Source organism: Curcuma longa, chromosome 13 (genome assembly GCF_044706935.1).
Source record: "Curcuma longa cultivar G26 ecotype Majalengka, Jawa Barat chromosome 13, ITB_CL_G26_1.1, whole genome shotgun sequence".
NCBI classification, from domain to species: Eukaryota; Viridiplantae; Streptophyta; class Magnoliopsida; order Zingiberales; family Zingiberaceae; genus Curcuma; species Curcuma longa.
In genome coordinates this window covers 3,570,978-3,587,768 of record NC_133873.1, presented here as the reverse complement: position 1 = coordinate 3,587,768, position 16,791 = coordinate 3,570,978, and the positions used below count along the sequence as shown (strand labels likewise).

At 40.1% G+C, this 16,791-nt stretch overlaps 2 protein-coding genes across 2 annotated transcripts; one reads left to right on the top strand and one right to left on the bottom strand.

Annotated features, from left to right (window-relative positions):
- Positions 1-2,653: 2,653 nt before the first annotated feature.
- On the bottom strand, positions 2,654-4,414 carry LOC141844166 (transcription factor MYBS3-like). The gene is made up of 3 exons (XM_074732191.1): positions 4,038-4,414; positions 3,318-3,514; positions 2,654-3,264 (listed from the first exon to the last, which is right to left on the bottom strand). The coding sequence occupies exons 1-3, from the start codon at positions 4,369-4,371 to the stop codon at positions 2,812-2,814; spliced, it is 984 nt and encodes a 327-aa protein (XP_074588292.1). The 5' UTR covers positions 4,372-4,414; the 3' UTR covers positions 2,654-2,811.
- Positions 4,415-14,496: 10,082 nt separating this feature from the next.
- On the top strand, positions 14,497-16,329 carry LOC141844426 (uncharacterized). The gene is made up of 4 exons (XM_074732485.1): positions 14,497-14,599; positions 14,690-15,140; positions 15,374-15,580; positions 15,659-16,329. Exons 2-4 carry the CDS (start codon positions 14,751-14,753, stop codon positions 16,181-16,183), a joined length of 1,122 nt encoding a protein of 373 aa, XP_074588586.1. The 5' UTR covers positions 14,497-14,599; positions 14,690-14,750; the 3' UTR covers positions 16,184-16,329.
- Positions 16,330-16,791: the final 462 nt, after the last annotated feature.

Sequence of the window (16,791 nt, the reverse complement as noted above, 5' to 3'; positions counted from 1 at the left end):
CGGAATTAATTTTTCGTCGCTAATTAGCGACGGAATTAATTTTTCGTCGCTAATTAGCGACGGAATTAATTTTCCGTCGCTAATTAGCGACAGAATTAATTTTTCATCGCTAATTAACGACGGAATTAATTTTCCGTCGCTAATTAGCGACGGAATTAATTTTTCATCGCTAATTAGCGACGGAAAGTTAATATTCCGTCGCTAATTAGCGACAAAAAATTAATTCCGTCGCTAGTTTTTAATTTTCGATGGCTTTATTTTATCCTAAATCGCGCCTTTTAGCGACGACATTAATATTCCGTCGCTAATCTGTCTCTAAATAGCGACGGATCTTTAATTCCGTCTCTATTCCGTCTCTAAATAGCGACGGAACGTTAATTCCGTCGCTATAGACATGGAATTAGCGACGGAATCAACGTTCAGTCGCTAAACTCACGATTAGCGACGGATAAATTAAATCCGTCGCTAAATTTAGCGACGGAATATATTCCGTCGCTAATTCCGTCGCTATTCCGTGGTATTTTTGTGGTGGATAAAAAATCTAAGAAGCATTTTTTTTTCATCACGGTGCCCGTCCATGTTTCATTTTTATCAAAAGGCCCTTCACCCATTAGTCCCTTAAATCCATTGTTTAATTCGTGGGGCCGGACCGGTATAGATACTCGATGGGACTAACTGGGATTTATCATTTATTCTTAAATACATTGTTTAATATTATATCTTCTGTGGAACGTATTAAATCATGAAATAATCGATTAATTGTATGGATATAACAAGTCTACATTACAATATTGTAGCAGTTATATATAGATTTGTCTTGTTCAACAATATTCACATTGTAATAGTTATAAAATTATAACTGTTATAAATACGGTAGTAGTTAAGAAATCGTAACTGCTACAATGAAAATTTATCATGTTTATACAATTGGTTCAAGTTTTAATATGTACGATAAAACATAATAATATTGAACAATATACTAAATCATTCTTAGCGAATTAATCTATAAGAAGCGATCTGATTATTTTCATTAGGTACAGGTGAAGACCAAAGATTGCGACCAATCCAACAGAACAATTCAAAAGATAAAGAAGTATAATTAATTTCTTCATGCTCGTTCCAAGTTTGAAATACCATTTGTACAAATAAGAATCTCTTCTTTACATGATTTCTTCTTCATATAGATAGATATAGGATTTACGGAACAATTACTTAGAAGTACATTTTGTACAATAACCCTTCCTATCTAATAGAAAAGGATCTCATGATCCTGAATCGATATTACTTGAGATCGCAAATCCCAAGTTGGTCTATGAAGAGCTGATTTAATGATAATTATATCATTTTAAAAAGAAATGGTGGAGTGGACATTCTTTCGATAAAAAAATGAAAGAGAAACAATCACATGCTCATGTGATGATTTAGGAAAAAAAAAAAGGCGCCGCTTCTTATTTTTGGTCAACTTTAAATGGAATTGCTTCTTTAATTTTTATAAGTGCCCAATTAACATGTGACGCACGAGTATTAACACGTGACGCATGAGTTTCATTCTCCCTTCCCTTCGTTGTTAAGGAACTTAAATCTCCATTGTTTGTATCTATTAGTAAAATCATACAAATTTTTCTTTTTCAATATTTTTATCCTTCATACTCTCTCTTTCTTAAAAAGATGGATTGTGAGGAAATAAAGATAGTTTGCTTTGTTTATTTAATAAAAGATTATTAGAAAAACAACAAATTTACTATTCTTCTATGGATTATTTGAAAAAAATTTCTTGGATGGTGTTCACATCGGATATATACCTATTATTAAAGAATATACTCCTGTTTTAACAGATCTAAACTTTAATAAAATTTTAATTTTTGTCATTTTGTAATATTAAAAAAACTTGAGATTAAGGATCTTTTAGCATCAAAGGATGAATATACTTGAAAAATAATACATAAAAATTAGCGCGTTTAGTGTTAAAGGATGGGTATTAAGATAAACAAAATATTTCTATCTAAATTAAAAGAAAATTTATAGAGGTAATAGATGTGATATAAAAATTTGATATTACTTTATTCCTTTAATTTCATCCAAATAACTAAAATAAATAAAGTAGGATAAAAAAAAAGGAATTAAGCGCATGTATCATCTTAACTTATTATTATTTTTTATGTGATTGATAAACTTAAAGAAGAGTTTAGCTTTAAGCAATGTATCAACTCTCGTCTAACCCCTTCTTATACATTTTTTAGGATTTTTAATGACTTTTTAGTATAAATAATGGAAATTTAATGCATACTCATGGGATATTAGCAAAAAAATTGACCTTTACTAGAAAAAAATAATAAATCCCAGTCAGTCTCGTTGATTATCCCGTATGAGGGTGACTCACCCGGCCCGACAAAAGTTTCTCACTAGCCATCAAGGTAAATCAGGAAGTGCATACGACGGCCAATCCAGATGCCCAGACACCCAGCATTTTTTGAATTTAGAAAAAAAATTCTTGTAAATACACCATAGTTGGGGATCGAACCGTATCATCTTAAGTGACAACCTAAAAGGTCCTTTTTTACACCATGTTGGGGCAACAAAACTATTTATTATTTTTATGTGAAATTAACTATCTAATGATCCTTTGATTGGATAAAAGCTAAAAATTGTAACCTTATTCAACAGGTGCTTCAGATAACAAATATAACACAAAAGAACAATAAACTGCAACAAGAATCAGACAACTTATGATCTGTTGCAGGCATTAGAACGAGAAGAAAGATCTCAAGGAGCATGAGGGAGATCTGCCGCCAGCTCCCATGTTTGTTTTCCTCAAATTGCATGAATCGGGCTCTTGTTATTTTTGTTTAGATCGGGCACGGCAATGGACGTGTTGGTCTGGAAGGCCGACTGTCTCGGACTGGAGGATCCCATCAGCTCGAGGGAGAGATCAGTGGTCTCCATGCGACCACCGTCTGCGATGCTGAGCTTGGACATGCTGATCTTCCGCGGCAGCTCCTTTGGTTCAGCCATTGCGTCGGCGCCGATGGAAGAGGAGGCGGCCGAATTTGGAGGCCAGGGCCAGGAAGACATGGCCGCAATCACGAAAGTTGGATTAATTGTCGGCACCATTGCTGTAATTGGATCCTTGAATCGAACGCTTTCTGTTCTTGATGATTCAGCTGGCTCAGGTTCCTGTTGACCACCGTGCGAAGTTGGCAAATGGTGGTTGACCTCCAGTTCATCGGGAGACTGAGGTAACAACTGCTCGTCAGGAGCTGGAACCTGGTGATCAATTGGAGCAAGAAAGATCCAAAATGAGGAAAAGGGAGTGGTACCATGTCAAACAGGCTGGAGCGCCTCTTCCTTAGCGATATGTTACTTTGTCGGATGAAAAATTTCTGCGCATGGCTTGCTACTTGTGTTGGGGTCCTAGAGAGGACAAAGTTTCGGGCAATTCCGCGCCAGTCGCCTTTCCCCAATTTCTGAAGACCTATCAAGAACATTCGGTGTTCATCTTCAGTCCAGGGGATCCCTGCATCCGGAGAATTTTAGCATACAGAAATCTGAACTGGGAACAAGGAAGTGAAGTTAATCATTACAGAAAAGAAAAGGAGATGTTAGTCGATCGATCGAAGATGAAGATGCTCGAGTAGAGAACTATTCTCATTGCTCTCGACAACAGGAGAACACAAATTATTACTTCGAATTATGCATGACACCGTCAACCTTTGACTCTAAGATCAGATGTCCTTCAAAAGAACCACAGATGAAGAGAATTTGCCAGCTTATGACAAATCAAATGATGTGCTTGTGCTGTTCATCGAATGATATCCAAGAGTAGATCTCCGCAGAACATCAACATTACGAAGACGAAACATGCGAATCAAAGAACCAGAATCGAGATCTGATTCTATTTTCTAAAACATGAAAGAATAAGAAGTTTACAAAGCTTAATCGATCGAATGGAGGACAAATGCGACGAAGCAACGACTAGCAAGGAAAACAGCATCTCCGTACCAAGAACCGATGTCATCCTGAAAGAGCAGAAGGCTGACCTTTCTTTCGCTCGCCTCGGCAATTAGAAGAAGACCCACGGGCGGGATCATCGGAGGCGTAACCGGAGGCGGCGGCGGCCGCGAGGGTGCGGGGGCGGGCATCAACGAGGGGGTCGCTTGAGGGCGAGGCAGGAGCGGCAGAAGCGGAGGTCGAATTCGATGGTGACATGGAGGAGGCGGAGGAGGAGGGGAGGCACCCCATACTAGCGCTCTTCTTCATCGCCCCCACCCCTTCCGTCAGCCGCACGCCGAAGAGCCGCACGCTCCGTCCCCGCGCCGGGCACGTCCGCGAGTTGTGCCCGTTGTTGCTGCAGTGCGAGCATCGTCTCGTCATCTCACTCGCCGCCGGAGCTTCCCCTCTCTTCGTCGGATGGCGCTTCTCCCTCACCTTGCTCTTAATCACAGGACTGACGGGAACTCTCCCTATGCAAACACAGTGGGAAAACGGCCACCGTCCGTTTCCCAGGTTATCTCCACCGTTCATCCAACCGCCTGACTGATGGCGGTCGCAGCACCCGCCACGCAACACACAGTTCGGCCATCGTCCTTCCGCCAAGTGGAACCTTCACGCGGAGCACTCACTCACTTCCCTAACTTTCTCTTCCCGCGACAAAGGGCGCGGGCCCCACGCGATCCATCGGCTCCAGGAGGTGGAGGAGTCCGGATCGGACGGTGCATTGTGGCCTCCTCCGGCGTTATCAGAAAAATAACGGAAACGCCATTCCCTCCTCTCGGAATCTTCCGTACGGATATCGCTTTTCCGTCAACGGGTTCTAGTTACCTTTACCCAACAAATAATAATCATAATTAGGAGATAACGTGGGATGGTCACCTTATTTTGTTATTGATAGACTAAGCATTTTCGGTAAAAAACACTATTGGATATGATTGAATTAGTTACGATGTGTTAATAGAATTATAAAAAAAGATAAAAATTTGAATCTACATAAAGTTGAGATAATACTTTCCTTTGTCGTGATCAATTGTAATTTTTCGATTTACCTCCTCACAAATAGTCGTGGGATCGACAATGTGAGGTCGCAGGATGGTGGATTCCATCTTTTTTACAAATGATAGATCGTTCTTTTAAACCCTAACAAATTATTAAGCAAATGTGAATTATGATTGTGTGCCGGTCATACACGTATTGAATTTTTGTCAGAATGAACAATGAACTGACCATAAACGTGATGATTTTATTGAATTGTTTCTTTTTCTTGGATGACAACGACTTTAAGTTGATAGAAGGTTTTATGATGCAAAAGGGTTTGGATGCCTCCTCGATTAACTCGAAATCTAATGGGTAGTCTCTTTGTCTCCTCCTTTCTTTCCTCTCGCTGATGCCAAGCTTTTTTAAAGAAAAGGTGTGCTATCAAACTCTTCAAGGGGGAAAAGAATACATTATGTTTGAATATGAATGAGATTCTTCGTGGAAGTTGGACAAAAGAATATAATTGAATATGTATGAGTGTAGATCCAGCCCCGAGCTAGGTCTGAACTAAACTCGACTTAGGCCTGTAATCGGATCAACGAGATAGTTACACGAGCTTCAATCGGAACCAACCTAGCCTCTACAGCGGGCAAAGGCCCCGTGCGGTCGCCTGTTGCGAGCGATGACCTCGTGTGGGCAACGGCCGCTTAATTCCGGCGATGGCCCGGAGCGGTCGCTTGTTGCGGGCGGTGACCTTGTGCGACCATAGGTGGCGGCCCCATGAGCGAAGTCTTTGGCTACAATTGCACAGATTTTTTGGATTTCATCGATCGGTCCTCAAATATTTGATGAATTTTGCACATTTGATCAAGGATTTATCCTTCTACCCAATGCTCAACATTGTGAATGGCCACCATAGCTATCTTTTTCCCTCTTGTCAACCTCAATGCACATTTGGTCATGCACTTGCCCATTAATTCGATATGCATTTCTCGTTGTCGCCTTGTCCATGGATCCAATACTCAACCTCATGATTTGTTGACCTTGATGCAAGTTTAATAGTGGACTTGTGAATTGCCAAAACATCAACTAAAGTTTGACATTGGCAAAAGTGAAGTCAAGCTAACAATAGTATATTCTAGTATACATCATCTAAATTTATCGCTTGAAATTGACTCTACAATAAAATTTATTTTGTCAAACTTTCACTGTCCTTTACAATATCTATAGAACTCTAAATCAAATCTCCAACATTCAAGATGCATGTGACAATATATCTTTTGCAATTGTTTTAAAAATAAAGTCAATTTGATCATGTATCAAAGCCTCTAATATTTCATCATAATGGTAGTTTAGGAGTTAGTTCTTTAGTGATTTCGCCACTCTAATGTTTCATCTCTCTTTATGGAATCTACAAAAATCCAAATCAAACCTCCATCATTCAAAATAAATATTGATGCTGTCCTTTTTGCTTGCTTGGACTCCTTCCCAAAAAGCTAAGTTCGCCTTTGGTAGATCTCAAGATTCGACAGTTTGAGAATGTATACAGAGTTAGTGTCATATGGCTCTACCAGCGTGACCACTCCAATGCTCAAGTTTCACAAAAAGGGAGAATAGAGATCTTGCAAAAGTGTCGTATGACTCTACCAGCGTGACCACTTCAACGCTCAAGTTCCTCAAAAAGGGAGAGTAGAGATCTTGCAAAGATACGAGATCAAAAGAAGAAGAAGAACAGTAGAAAAGCTTAATAGAAAAGAGTTGTCTTCGCTTGCGAGAAGAAAATCTTATCTTTGACTAGGGGTGTAAACGAGCAAAGCTGCTCGCGAACTATTCAAGTCTCAGTTCGAAAAAAAGTTCGTTTGAGTTCGTTCGATTAAGTTAACGAGCCAAGCTCGAGTCTGATTTTAAGTTCGAAAATATTATCGAGCCGAGCTCGAGCTTAACAATATATATATTACATGAATTATAAATATTATATACTAACGAATCAAGCTCAAATTAAGCTCATTTAATTTTTAAACGAGCTATTTTTGAACCGAGCTCGAACTAAACTCGTTTAACTTTAAAACGAGCCATTTTCGAACCAAACTCGAGCCGTTCGCAAACTATTTAATTTCATTACGAGCCGAACTCGAGTTTAAAAATTAAAGCTCGAATCGAACTCGAGTTGAACTTGAGCTTAGGGGAAACGAATCGAGCTCGAGCTCGAGCCTCTTATTGTTCGACTCAACTCAGTTCGATTACATCCCTATCTTTGACCTACTTTCGCCGATGCTTATATAGCTATCCAAAGGTATCTCCACATTAGCTACCACGTGTTCTTCTTTTTCCCTCATCAAAATTGGTGGAGAGGCTTAATTTGACAACCGTTAGTTGTCCTTCCATTTATCTAATGCCACATACTCCTAGGAAGGCGCTCAGGGGATTAGATCCGACATCTACTATCTAACTTCTCCATTCAAATAATGCCACGTATTTATAAGAAGACTCTCATGGGATTGGAGTTGACATCCATTACTAACTTCTCCATTTTGTAGATGCCACATACTCATTTGTGTTTGATATCTGGACATTTAGGTAGGATGCTTGGTGGCTTCACTACCTGAGCATTAAGGTCAGATGTTTGGTGGAAATTGGAATCCTAGCATCAAGGTCGAGTGCCCCGTAGTACCTGGATTTTGAGCATTAAGGCTGGGTGTTCAGTAAGTTCATCTCCAAGCATAGATCATCGGTACTTAGGAAACAAGATGCTTGAAAGATCTACGCCTGAACATTGAGCTCGGATACTCAAGAAGGAAATATTTGGGCACTCACTACTTGTGCTCAAGAAACATGGTGCTCGGAGCCTTGATACCTGAACACTGAATACTGAAACTGAGAGTTTAGAAAGCTAACATCTGAGCACTTACCACTTGTACTTGGCAAATATGATGCTTGGAAGTTGAGCCCGATGCTCGTATGTCGAACTTGGTGTTCAAAGGTTAACTTGGTGTTTGGACATCGAGTCTGGTGTTTGGGGGTCGATCGGATGTTGAGCTTGTTGTTCGAGCAATGAATCTAGTGCTCAGGCTTCCCATCTGGTTAGTCGAATGTCGAGCCTAGTGCTCGAGCATTGAGCCTGCCCGATTGACGAACAAGATTGACCTATTAAGAAATAACTCGGGTATCATCATAATCTTATATTTGAAAGGTGTCCTAAGGCAATCGCCTTATGGTTATACTATTTATTGGATAAATAGAAATTTACTATTTGAGTGCACATTTTCTATGTGTTTGATTGGATCTTAAACTCATTTACTGAATGTCTGCAATACGATTCATAGCATGAGAGAATTTATGATTGGATCACAATTAGTGAGCATCTCTACATGTACAATTATGAATGTATTAAAATTATCCTTAGTTGATAAATTGATAAGCACGAACTGTTGTGTTGCAAAGGTGCAAACATAGTCCAACATCTAAAACACATGGAAAAGATCATGGGTTTAAAAGGATGGAAGATACCTCCATTGGTATGAGGCCTTTTGGGGAAAGCCCAAGAGCAAAGCCATGAGGGCTTAGGCCCAAAGTGAACAATATCATGCCATTGTGGAGATACAGACATCCTTGGGGACCCTACAATTGGTATCAGAGCGAGGCCGCTCTTCACCGGACTAACCGCCGGATGAGCCATGATCCGGATCTAACCATATGGGTTGAACCTTAAAACAAAGGAAGTGGGGGCTCCCGTGTTTGAATCAAGAAGGACCAGACACCGGGCAGGAAGTCCTAGTAGGTCGGGTAGACCGAGGGGCATGAAGTCCTGGTTGCGGCTGGGCAGGAAGTCCTAGTAGGTCGGGTAGACCGAGGGACATGAAGTCCTGGTTGCGGCTGGACAGGAAGTCCTAGTAGGTCAGGGTGGACCGAGGGGCAGGAAGTCCTGGTGGGTCGAGGATTCGGACATCAAACGGAGGCTTTCCGTTTGAGGGGGGGGCCTGTGGTCCTTTGTTTGAGGGGGGGATTGTTGAGTTGCAAAGGTGCAAACATAGTCCCACATCTAAAACACATGGAAAAGATCATAGGTTTAAAAGGATGGAAGATACCTCCATTGGTATGATGCCTTTTGGGGAAAGCCCAAGAGCAAAGTCATGAGGGCTTAGGCCCAAAGTGGATAATATCATGCCATTGTGGAGATACAGACATCCTTGGGGACCCTACACGAACATCATCTATTCTGTTGAAACTAGCATGTTTTAAACTCCTTAGTTTACTAAGTAGCTATTCTTGCTGGCTGGAGACATTAGATGTTGAGAGTTAAACATAGATGTTAGTTAAAGGTAACTAGTTTATTGAAGTGACTTGCCATGAGACTTCATATGATTCTATGCATATATAGATATATGTCAATGAAAATCTCAGTGCAGCATAAGTACGAGTTTCCTTTGACTTGAGATATTCAAGTTATCTTGATCATAAAGGCTTATACTTTGACATTTTAAGCAAACATCTCTAAAGAGGTGTGGACTCAAGATGATTGGGCGTAAGTCGAAGTGTTCGAAGGTGTTTGGATAGGCTACAGAGGATTCACCACTCCTTGAAAAGGAAATGTATACTCTGCAGCCACTTGTCAGGATTGTTATTTGAAGTCTTTGGCCAAAGCATTGCATGTCAAGAGTATGATACTCTTGAACACATGTATAAGTAACTTGAATCCATGGGACAAAAAATAAGCTTGAGCTAGGCATGACGTAGTTAGCCTAGTGGGGACTGATACATATAAATCATGTCTTGAACTAAGCGAGTATAAGATGGTGAAAGGAATGAGACACGTTTCATTGTAGCTGCTGAAGGGTTTAGAAATGGTTCTGTAATCAATCATTGAGTTTTTAGTCAATTGAAAGTCATAATATACCACTAGGTGCTACTCATAATCATTCTATAATTAATGATTAATTACGAATGATCAACATAGCCGAAAACCTACTGGGTCACATGCACTACAAGTTTTTTTGGACTTAAAACGAGTTTGAGAATTAGATTCTCATATTGAAAGAAATAAAGTTTGATTAGATTGGACAAAGGGCAAAGATAATAGTCTTATGAAGATGAAATGAATCAAATTGATTTAGTTCTAATGAAAGATATTTTGACAAATCGGAAGTGAAAATGGACGTTGTCTTATGAAGACGAAATAAGCTAAATTGGTTTAGTTCTGATGGAAGAGATTTTGGTAGATCGGAAGTAATGATGGACTTCGTCTTATGAAGACGAGATGAACTAAATTGGTTTGGTTTTCATTGAATGTGTTTTAGTTATTGAACTAAACAATTTGATTTTGAATTAAATCGAACCAACTTGATTTAGTTTCAAACTGAACTTAAGTTAATTGACATATGAATTTTGAGTATTAAGCAATGGATGAGGGTTTGGATTGGCACAAGTATCCCTATTTATGTTTACCCAAAGCATGCTTTATCACTACACTAAATATTAAAATATTCATTGCATATTGTAATTTTAGGGTAAAAATCAAAACGGATGTCTTATTTTTTAATTAGCATCAAGTATTCAATTTATGCCAACTAATCTTAAAGATGAACAATTTGATCCCATGAAAATTTTCGACAGACTAATCAAGAACTTTTTTTTTTATTGAAATGACGAAGAGATATTTTTTTATAATTTATTATCAAAAGGATAACTCATTTCATATCATTATATTTTTATCTTTGAAATTATCTTTATTTTTGATATTATTATAATAGTTATGAATTCATAGTTGCTACAATATTAATAATTCAATTATGATCAATACAAATAAACTATGTTGTAGCAATTATAGTTATAGTTATAATAATATAGATATTTTAATTTTAATCAGTACTAATAAATTGTACTATAATAATTATAGTTTATAATTGCTATAATATAGATATTTGATCTCCCGTTAATATTGATCAATATTATATTATAGCACTTGGACTTTGATTAATATTAATAATTATACGTTGTAGCAACTATAATTTATAAATCTTATAATATTAATGTTTTATCTTTAGTTAACACTGATAAACATTAGTTAACACAAGTCAAGATCATATCATAGCAACTATGAAGTATAACTAGACTGTTTATTTCTGATTAATATTAATTAGTATTATGCTGTATCAATTATGGTATCACCTTATAATTATATAATTATAGTAGATATAATTAACTGATATAATTAGCAACTACGATCTTATTATAATTATGTTAAAAAATAAAATAATTTTGAAAAAAGTAAAATACACATCGAATGGAATGATCTTTTGATAATAAATAGCATAGAAACATTCGTAATAAAAAGGAATACCATTCTAATTTTTATCCTAATTCTATTATTATCCATTCTTCATGTTTGTTGTATAAAATATTAATGTGTTGGGCTGCGTTACTTAGAAAGCCCATTATAGCTACATTTGTGGTGGTAGGGTCCACTTCGATTTCCATTCACTCGAGGTGCAACCGACCGTTTCGTCTCCGCGACCTCTGCTCTTCCCCTGCAGGCAAGGTAGCACAATGGCGGATTCAAAAGCAGTCACCATCAGGACAAGGAGGTTCGTGAACGATCGCCTTCTATCGAGGAAGCAATTTGTTCCTGTCGTGGGAACTTCACGCTCTTTTATGGTTTGATGCGACCGTGGATTTTAGGTCATTGACGTGCTTCACCCGGGAAGAGCCAATGTCTCCGAGGTTAGTTTTAATGATTGGGATTTTGTAGTTTATTGGTGTTTTCTTGATTTCGGCTGCGGTTGTTAATTGGTTTTGGTTGTCGCAATGGCCGAATTGAACACGATTTTTGTGTGATTTCGATACGGTGGGAAATGCAAAGAAGTATCAACCCAAGTATCGACTCATCAGGGTATGCGTTCATTATCCCAATTATCAATCAATGTTAAGGCAATCTTTATCAGCTGTTTGTGTTTCATTGGGATAGGCTTTATCATGATTGTAGCCTATAGTTGATTGGAACTTGTGTGGGCTTTGTATTTCGCATCGATCAACATAGCATCTATTGGTCACCTGATTTCCTGGTCATTTTCCTCCGTTTGTGTTTCTATTTCCACCCGTCATGCAAAAAAATGTCCATTTTATTTCTCAAACATTGAGTACGCACTTTGTATCTTCCCATTTGTATGGTGTAATTTGTTCCTGTGTATGGTGTCATTTTATGCTCAGGGAGTCCATTTCTACTTTTTACCATTCACTTTGTCCTTTGAGAAGGTTGGTTATTAATGGCCGTTCACCTTGATGCTCAGTTTCAATTCCTCCTGTTCGCAGGCCCTCTATGGGGAATTGGTTTTCAAATTATACAATGAACTAAATGCTACCTTTGTTTTTGTAGGTATTAGTGCAGGCGAATTATGTAGTGATCAATTTAGCTTCAAAAGAAAAAATAAGTTTGTCTTGTTGACTTTACATCTAATTTCTAAAGCTAAGGTTCATGAGGGTGTCTCATATATCTGTGAATCTAGATCTAGAGTTCATGATGGCATCTGATATATTTCATGTTTTGGCAGAGTGGACTTTTGCCACAAAGGTTGAAAAATCAAGGAAGCAAGATGAAGGAAAGGAAGAACAGTGGCAAAGAAAATTTGCGGGGTCAAGAAGGTGAGTGGAACTAGTTAACCTAGAAAAAATGGGTTTGAATTTAGGATCTAATAAGGAAACAAAATAGCTACATTTCTTGATTAGTTTTTGATTAATTAGAAAAGTGCTTTACCTTCAACTTTTTTTTATCATGTTCAGACAAAACAAGCTATTGTGGAACATGTAAGTGCTTAAAGATTTTTATCGAAGGATAGTATTGTCTTTGTATGCAAAGAATTCGAAATGTGAGTTCCATATTTACTTCGATCCATACACACACACACACACACACACTAATGTAGTAATATTATTTTTAGAAGATCAATGAGGATGAGACAATTCTTCTTTCTCCATAACTTTGTAATTTTCTAGATGCATCACACTTTCTTCATAATGGTTTTACAACTCATTTCTTTGCTCGTCTCTTACTCTTCAGGAAGCTCATGGACGTTCTCCTATTAGGTGTGGAATTTGTGATTGAAACTTGAAAGTTCCCTGTCTATTTGCGATGGACATCCAAGTACGATTTGTCATCCAAGTGAATCTTCATTTAAGTAAACTGATTGATAATTGTCATTTAGATGATAACAAATATATCTATCTTTTTTCTTCAGGTGCTTAAAAACTAATGAGCCCTTTTTTTTATCAGGTACGATTTGTTCCCTCATATCTTCCCAGTATAAAGTCCACCAGTTACCTTCTTCTACAAGTGTATATAAAAGTATCAGCTTCATCTTGATCATTCTCATCCACATTTTTACAGTGATCTGTAATCATCATTATTTGTCTCATTGAATCGCCAATTATCACTGACCTCCGGCGAAGGACATCTGGAGGAGTTTTCATAAAATTTAAATTTGTATGATCGCACTGTCAAGAAAGATTTTGTCTCACGTTTACACTGTTTATTTCTTGGTTCAGGGAAAAGAAAGTGAAGGGATTTGAACGAAGGAAACACGAGCGATGGAGAAATTATATTCCTTTTGTTTACGCTATGGGTGAAGGAAAGAAGTATGGAATCTGAGTTAAAGCCAACCGCGAAACAATTGCCTTGAATCTTGGGGTTTTGATGCGCAGCCCGAGAAAGAAAGAAAAAAACATTGCGAAACAATTTCCTTCATAAATGAGTTTTGACCGCCGGAAATTTTTAACTAAACAATTGGCGAAGAATCCGGAGAAATTGATCCGCTTCCTTCGCAGCGAGAATTGATCACATCACAAAACCGCAATCAAAGCTGCGATTGTTCCTCGATTCTTCGCCAACAGAGCGGAGACGACGGCGTCGCAGCGAGAAAAGAGGTACTTTTTTTTTCTCCCTTTGTTTTCCTTTTGTCTTGATAGGAATCAATCAAGCCTCAGAGCAGAGTAGAGCAGAGCAGAGAAGACTTCGCTTTTGTCTTCAATTCTTCCACTTTCCCTGCTCTTCATTTAGGTGCTCCGTGCAGTCACAGAGCAGCTCCCTGAGTGAGCCAAAGGCGAGGGCTTGCGGGGCGCCAGCCACAGCACATGCCATGCAAATTACCGAGAGCAATCTGAATGTGTAGTAAATGTGGCGAGGGGAAATCACGAGACTGCCAGCGTGCGCCCAATCTTTCAAAGGGAGATTTCTAGTTATAAAATTGAAAGGAAGACGCGACGCGAGCGAGATTTGAACTCGCGAGGTCGGTCCTTTTCCTCGGTCCCTGTGTCACCAAATGCGCTGCCTCTTCGGGCATGTCTTACTAGCTAGCGTGGTGGGTGCAGAAAAATCCATGGCCTCTCCATGTTGAAGGTAACTTGCCTTGTCTCAATCCCTCTCTTCTTTCTTTGATCTCGCCTCACATGGAGCCTATAGAAGCATAGGAATGCGAGCATTTAGTTTTCAGCTGCTCCTTCTCCATATCTCTGTCGTCGTTTGAAATGCTGCGAATTTACTCTCTGTCTTCAAACTTCGCAGTTCTCTTGCTTTTGATCTTTGCATTACTTTTATCTTCTCTCTTCTGAGTTTTGCCATTTGAAAGAGAGGGTTTTGATTTCGGTAAGTTTTTGCCATTATTTAGATTTATGTGTTCTTGATCGTGATCATCTCGTGGACGAATGAAAAGATGGATAATTTTCCTTTTTGTAGGATCTCGATACGCTAAGAGCTGGTTTCGCGTGGACGTGGATTGATTTCCAGCGGCTGGGAGATGGGCCGGGCGGCGAGGTGGTTCCGCAACCTCTGGAGTGGGAGCAAGGAGAACAAGCAGACTAAGGACTCCTCCAGCTACGGCGGCGGCAGTGAGGCGAGGGCGGAGAAGAAACGATGGAGCTTTCGTAAGTCGCAGGACTCCGGCGACGTGACGTTGGGCCAGAACGCCGCTTCGGCAGCGGCCATCGAGGCGGCGTGGTTCAAGTGCTTCTACGACGAAAGCAAGATGATGAGGAAGAGCAAGAAGGTGATCGCTGCGTCCACCGCCGTCGCAGATGCGGCAGCCGCCGTGGTGCATCTCGCCGGAAATGGAGCGAGCGCCGCGGTTGTCGCCTCCCACGAGTCGGCGGCGGCTGTGCGGATTCAAACAGCGTTCAGGGGCTACTTGGTAGTGAAATTTCTCTATCTGCAACGTTTTCAAATTAATATGCGATTTGTTTTCTATTTTTGTCTCCTACTACTTGTTCTTTGCGCGAAGAACGCATAGCTTTTAATTTCACTTTATCAAAGTGAATCTATCTTCTGAATCGAATTCATTGCTGCTTCTTCATCATTCAATTATATTACCTGCTATATTTCTTAATTCTCAATTCTTTAATTCACATTAATCTTTGAATTAAGGCAAGGAAAGCCCACAGAGCTCTCAAGGCATTGGTCAAACTGCAAGCTTTGGTCAGAGGGTATCTTGTTCGCAAGGAAGCCGCCGCCGCTCTCCACAGCATGCAAGCGCTCATCCGAGCTCAGGCCACAGTTCGAGCTCAAAGATCTCGGAATCTGATCTCCGACTACAGAATCTTTCTACCGGAGATCCGCCATCGGAGATCCTTAGTACGTCGTTATATATCCTAATTCTGCTTAATAATCACGAACTACTTAAAACGATCGGCCGTCTTCAATTCATTACAGGAAAGGCTCGAGATCGACGTCCGAGACCGGCGGCTCTCGACAGGCATTGACGGGGCCGTGCTCTCCAGAAGCCCGAGCATCGTTGAGCTCGACACGTGGCGTGCAAAGTTGAGACCTTGCTGCCGGAGCAGTACTCTGATATCTGCGTCTGCAGAGAGCGACGACGTTTCTATCCTCCATTCGTTCACTTCTCCACTTCCATCCCAAGTCCCGGCCGGGATCTCGATCCCCAGCCGCCTCCACTTCCCAGAGAACGAGTGGTGGACCACCGGCAAGAAGTGCCGGCTGCCGGCCACGGCGCATAGCACGCCACGGTATAGCAGCGGCTCGGTTACTCCGGGGAAGTTCTGTTCGAGCTCGTCGAGCTCCCCTAACTACATGACGAACACGCAGTCGTCGACGGCGAAGCTGAGGAAGCGGCAGCCGTTGAGCGAGGTGCACCTGAACTGCGGGACGCCGAAGCCATGCATTCATCAACCGCAAGAGCCATTTGCATGGCTTCCTCGGCGAGGAAGCAAAGAGTGAAATTTACTTGCAAAGAACGTACGTAGAAAACCTTGTTTTCTTTTCTGCAATGATGAACAATTCAGTTGAAGTTTGGAGGATGACATATGTGTGTACTTCTTGAATGCAACTCGAAGATCTGAACAAAATACTGAATGATCATCCAACTGTAGTATTATCTAGGACTATAATCAAACTATGCATGTGCATAATAATGCAGTGCTGGGTTGGTTTGAAAAATACGACATCAGACGTCAGTCAAATAGTGTAAAGGGGGTTAACTCGACATGCCATGTGAAGGCTGATCAGAGACAAGATCGCAGTTTAGTGTGATGTCGATGCATGAAGGAGGTGAGTCAGCTCTCTTTTTGAGCTCCTTTTTCAGGAATCATTCGTCTTTTATCTACATAATTATCAGTGCCATAACGCACTCAGTACTGCTCAAGGTACGTATATTCCTCCTCGATCATCCTTTGCTACACTGTTACTGTCTGCCCTCTTCTTCGTGATCCTCCTTCATCCCCCACGAAACATGGTTTTTGGATGATGACGATACATCACCACCCTCCTCCCTCGCGTGGCGTGCTCCCCACGTGTCTTGATGCTCTTGTTCAATCGGCCTGCTAGTT

Bases quoted from the DNA above. Each gene is read 5' to 3' on its own strand.
- LOC141844166 (XM_074732191.1), bottom strand. From the start codon at position 4,371: ATGACGAGACGATGCTCGCACTGCAGCAACAACGGGCACAACTCGCGG. The intron at 3,515-4,037 runs GTCAGCCTTCTG...CTCCGGATGCAG, and splicing joins CCGAGGCGAGCGAAAGAAAG to GGATCCCCTGGACTGAAGAT. The intron at 3,265-3,317 runs GTACCACTCCCT...ATTGATCACCAG, and splicing joins GCTCCAGCCTGTTTGACATG to GTTCCAGCTCCTGACGAGCA.
- LOC141844426 (XM_074732485.1), top strand. From the start codon at position 14,751: ATGGGCCGGGCGGCGAGGTGGTTCCGCAACCTCTGGAGTGGGAGCAAG. The intron at 15,141-15,373 runs GTAGTGAAATTT...CTTTGAATTAAG, and splicing joins CAGCGTTCAGGGGCTACTTG to GCAAGGAAAGCCCACAGAGC. The intron at 15,581-15,658 runs GTACGTCGTTAT...AATTCATTACAG, and splicing joins TCCGCCATCGGAGATCCTTA to GAAAGGCTCGAGATCGACGT.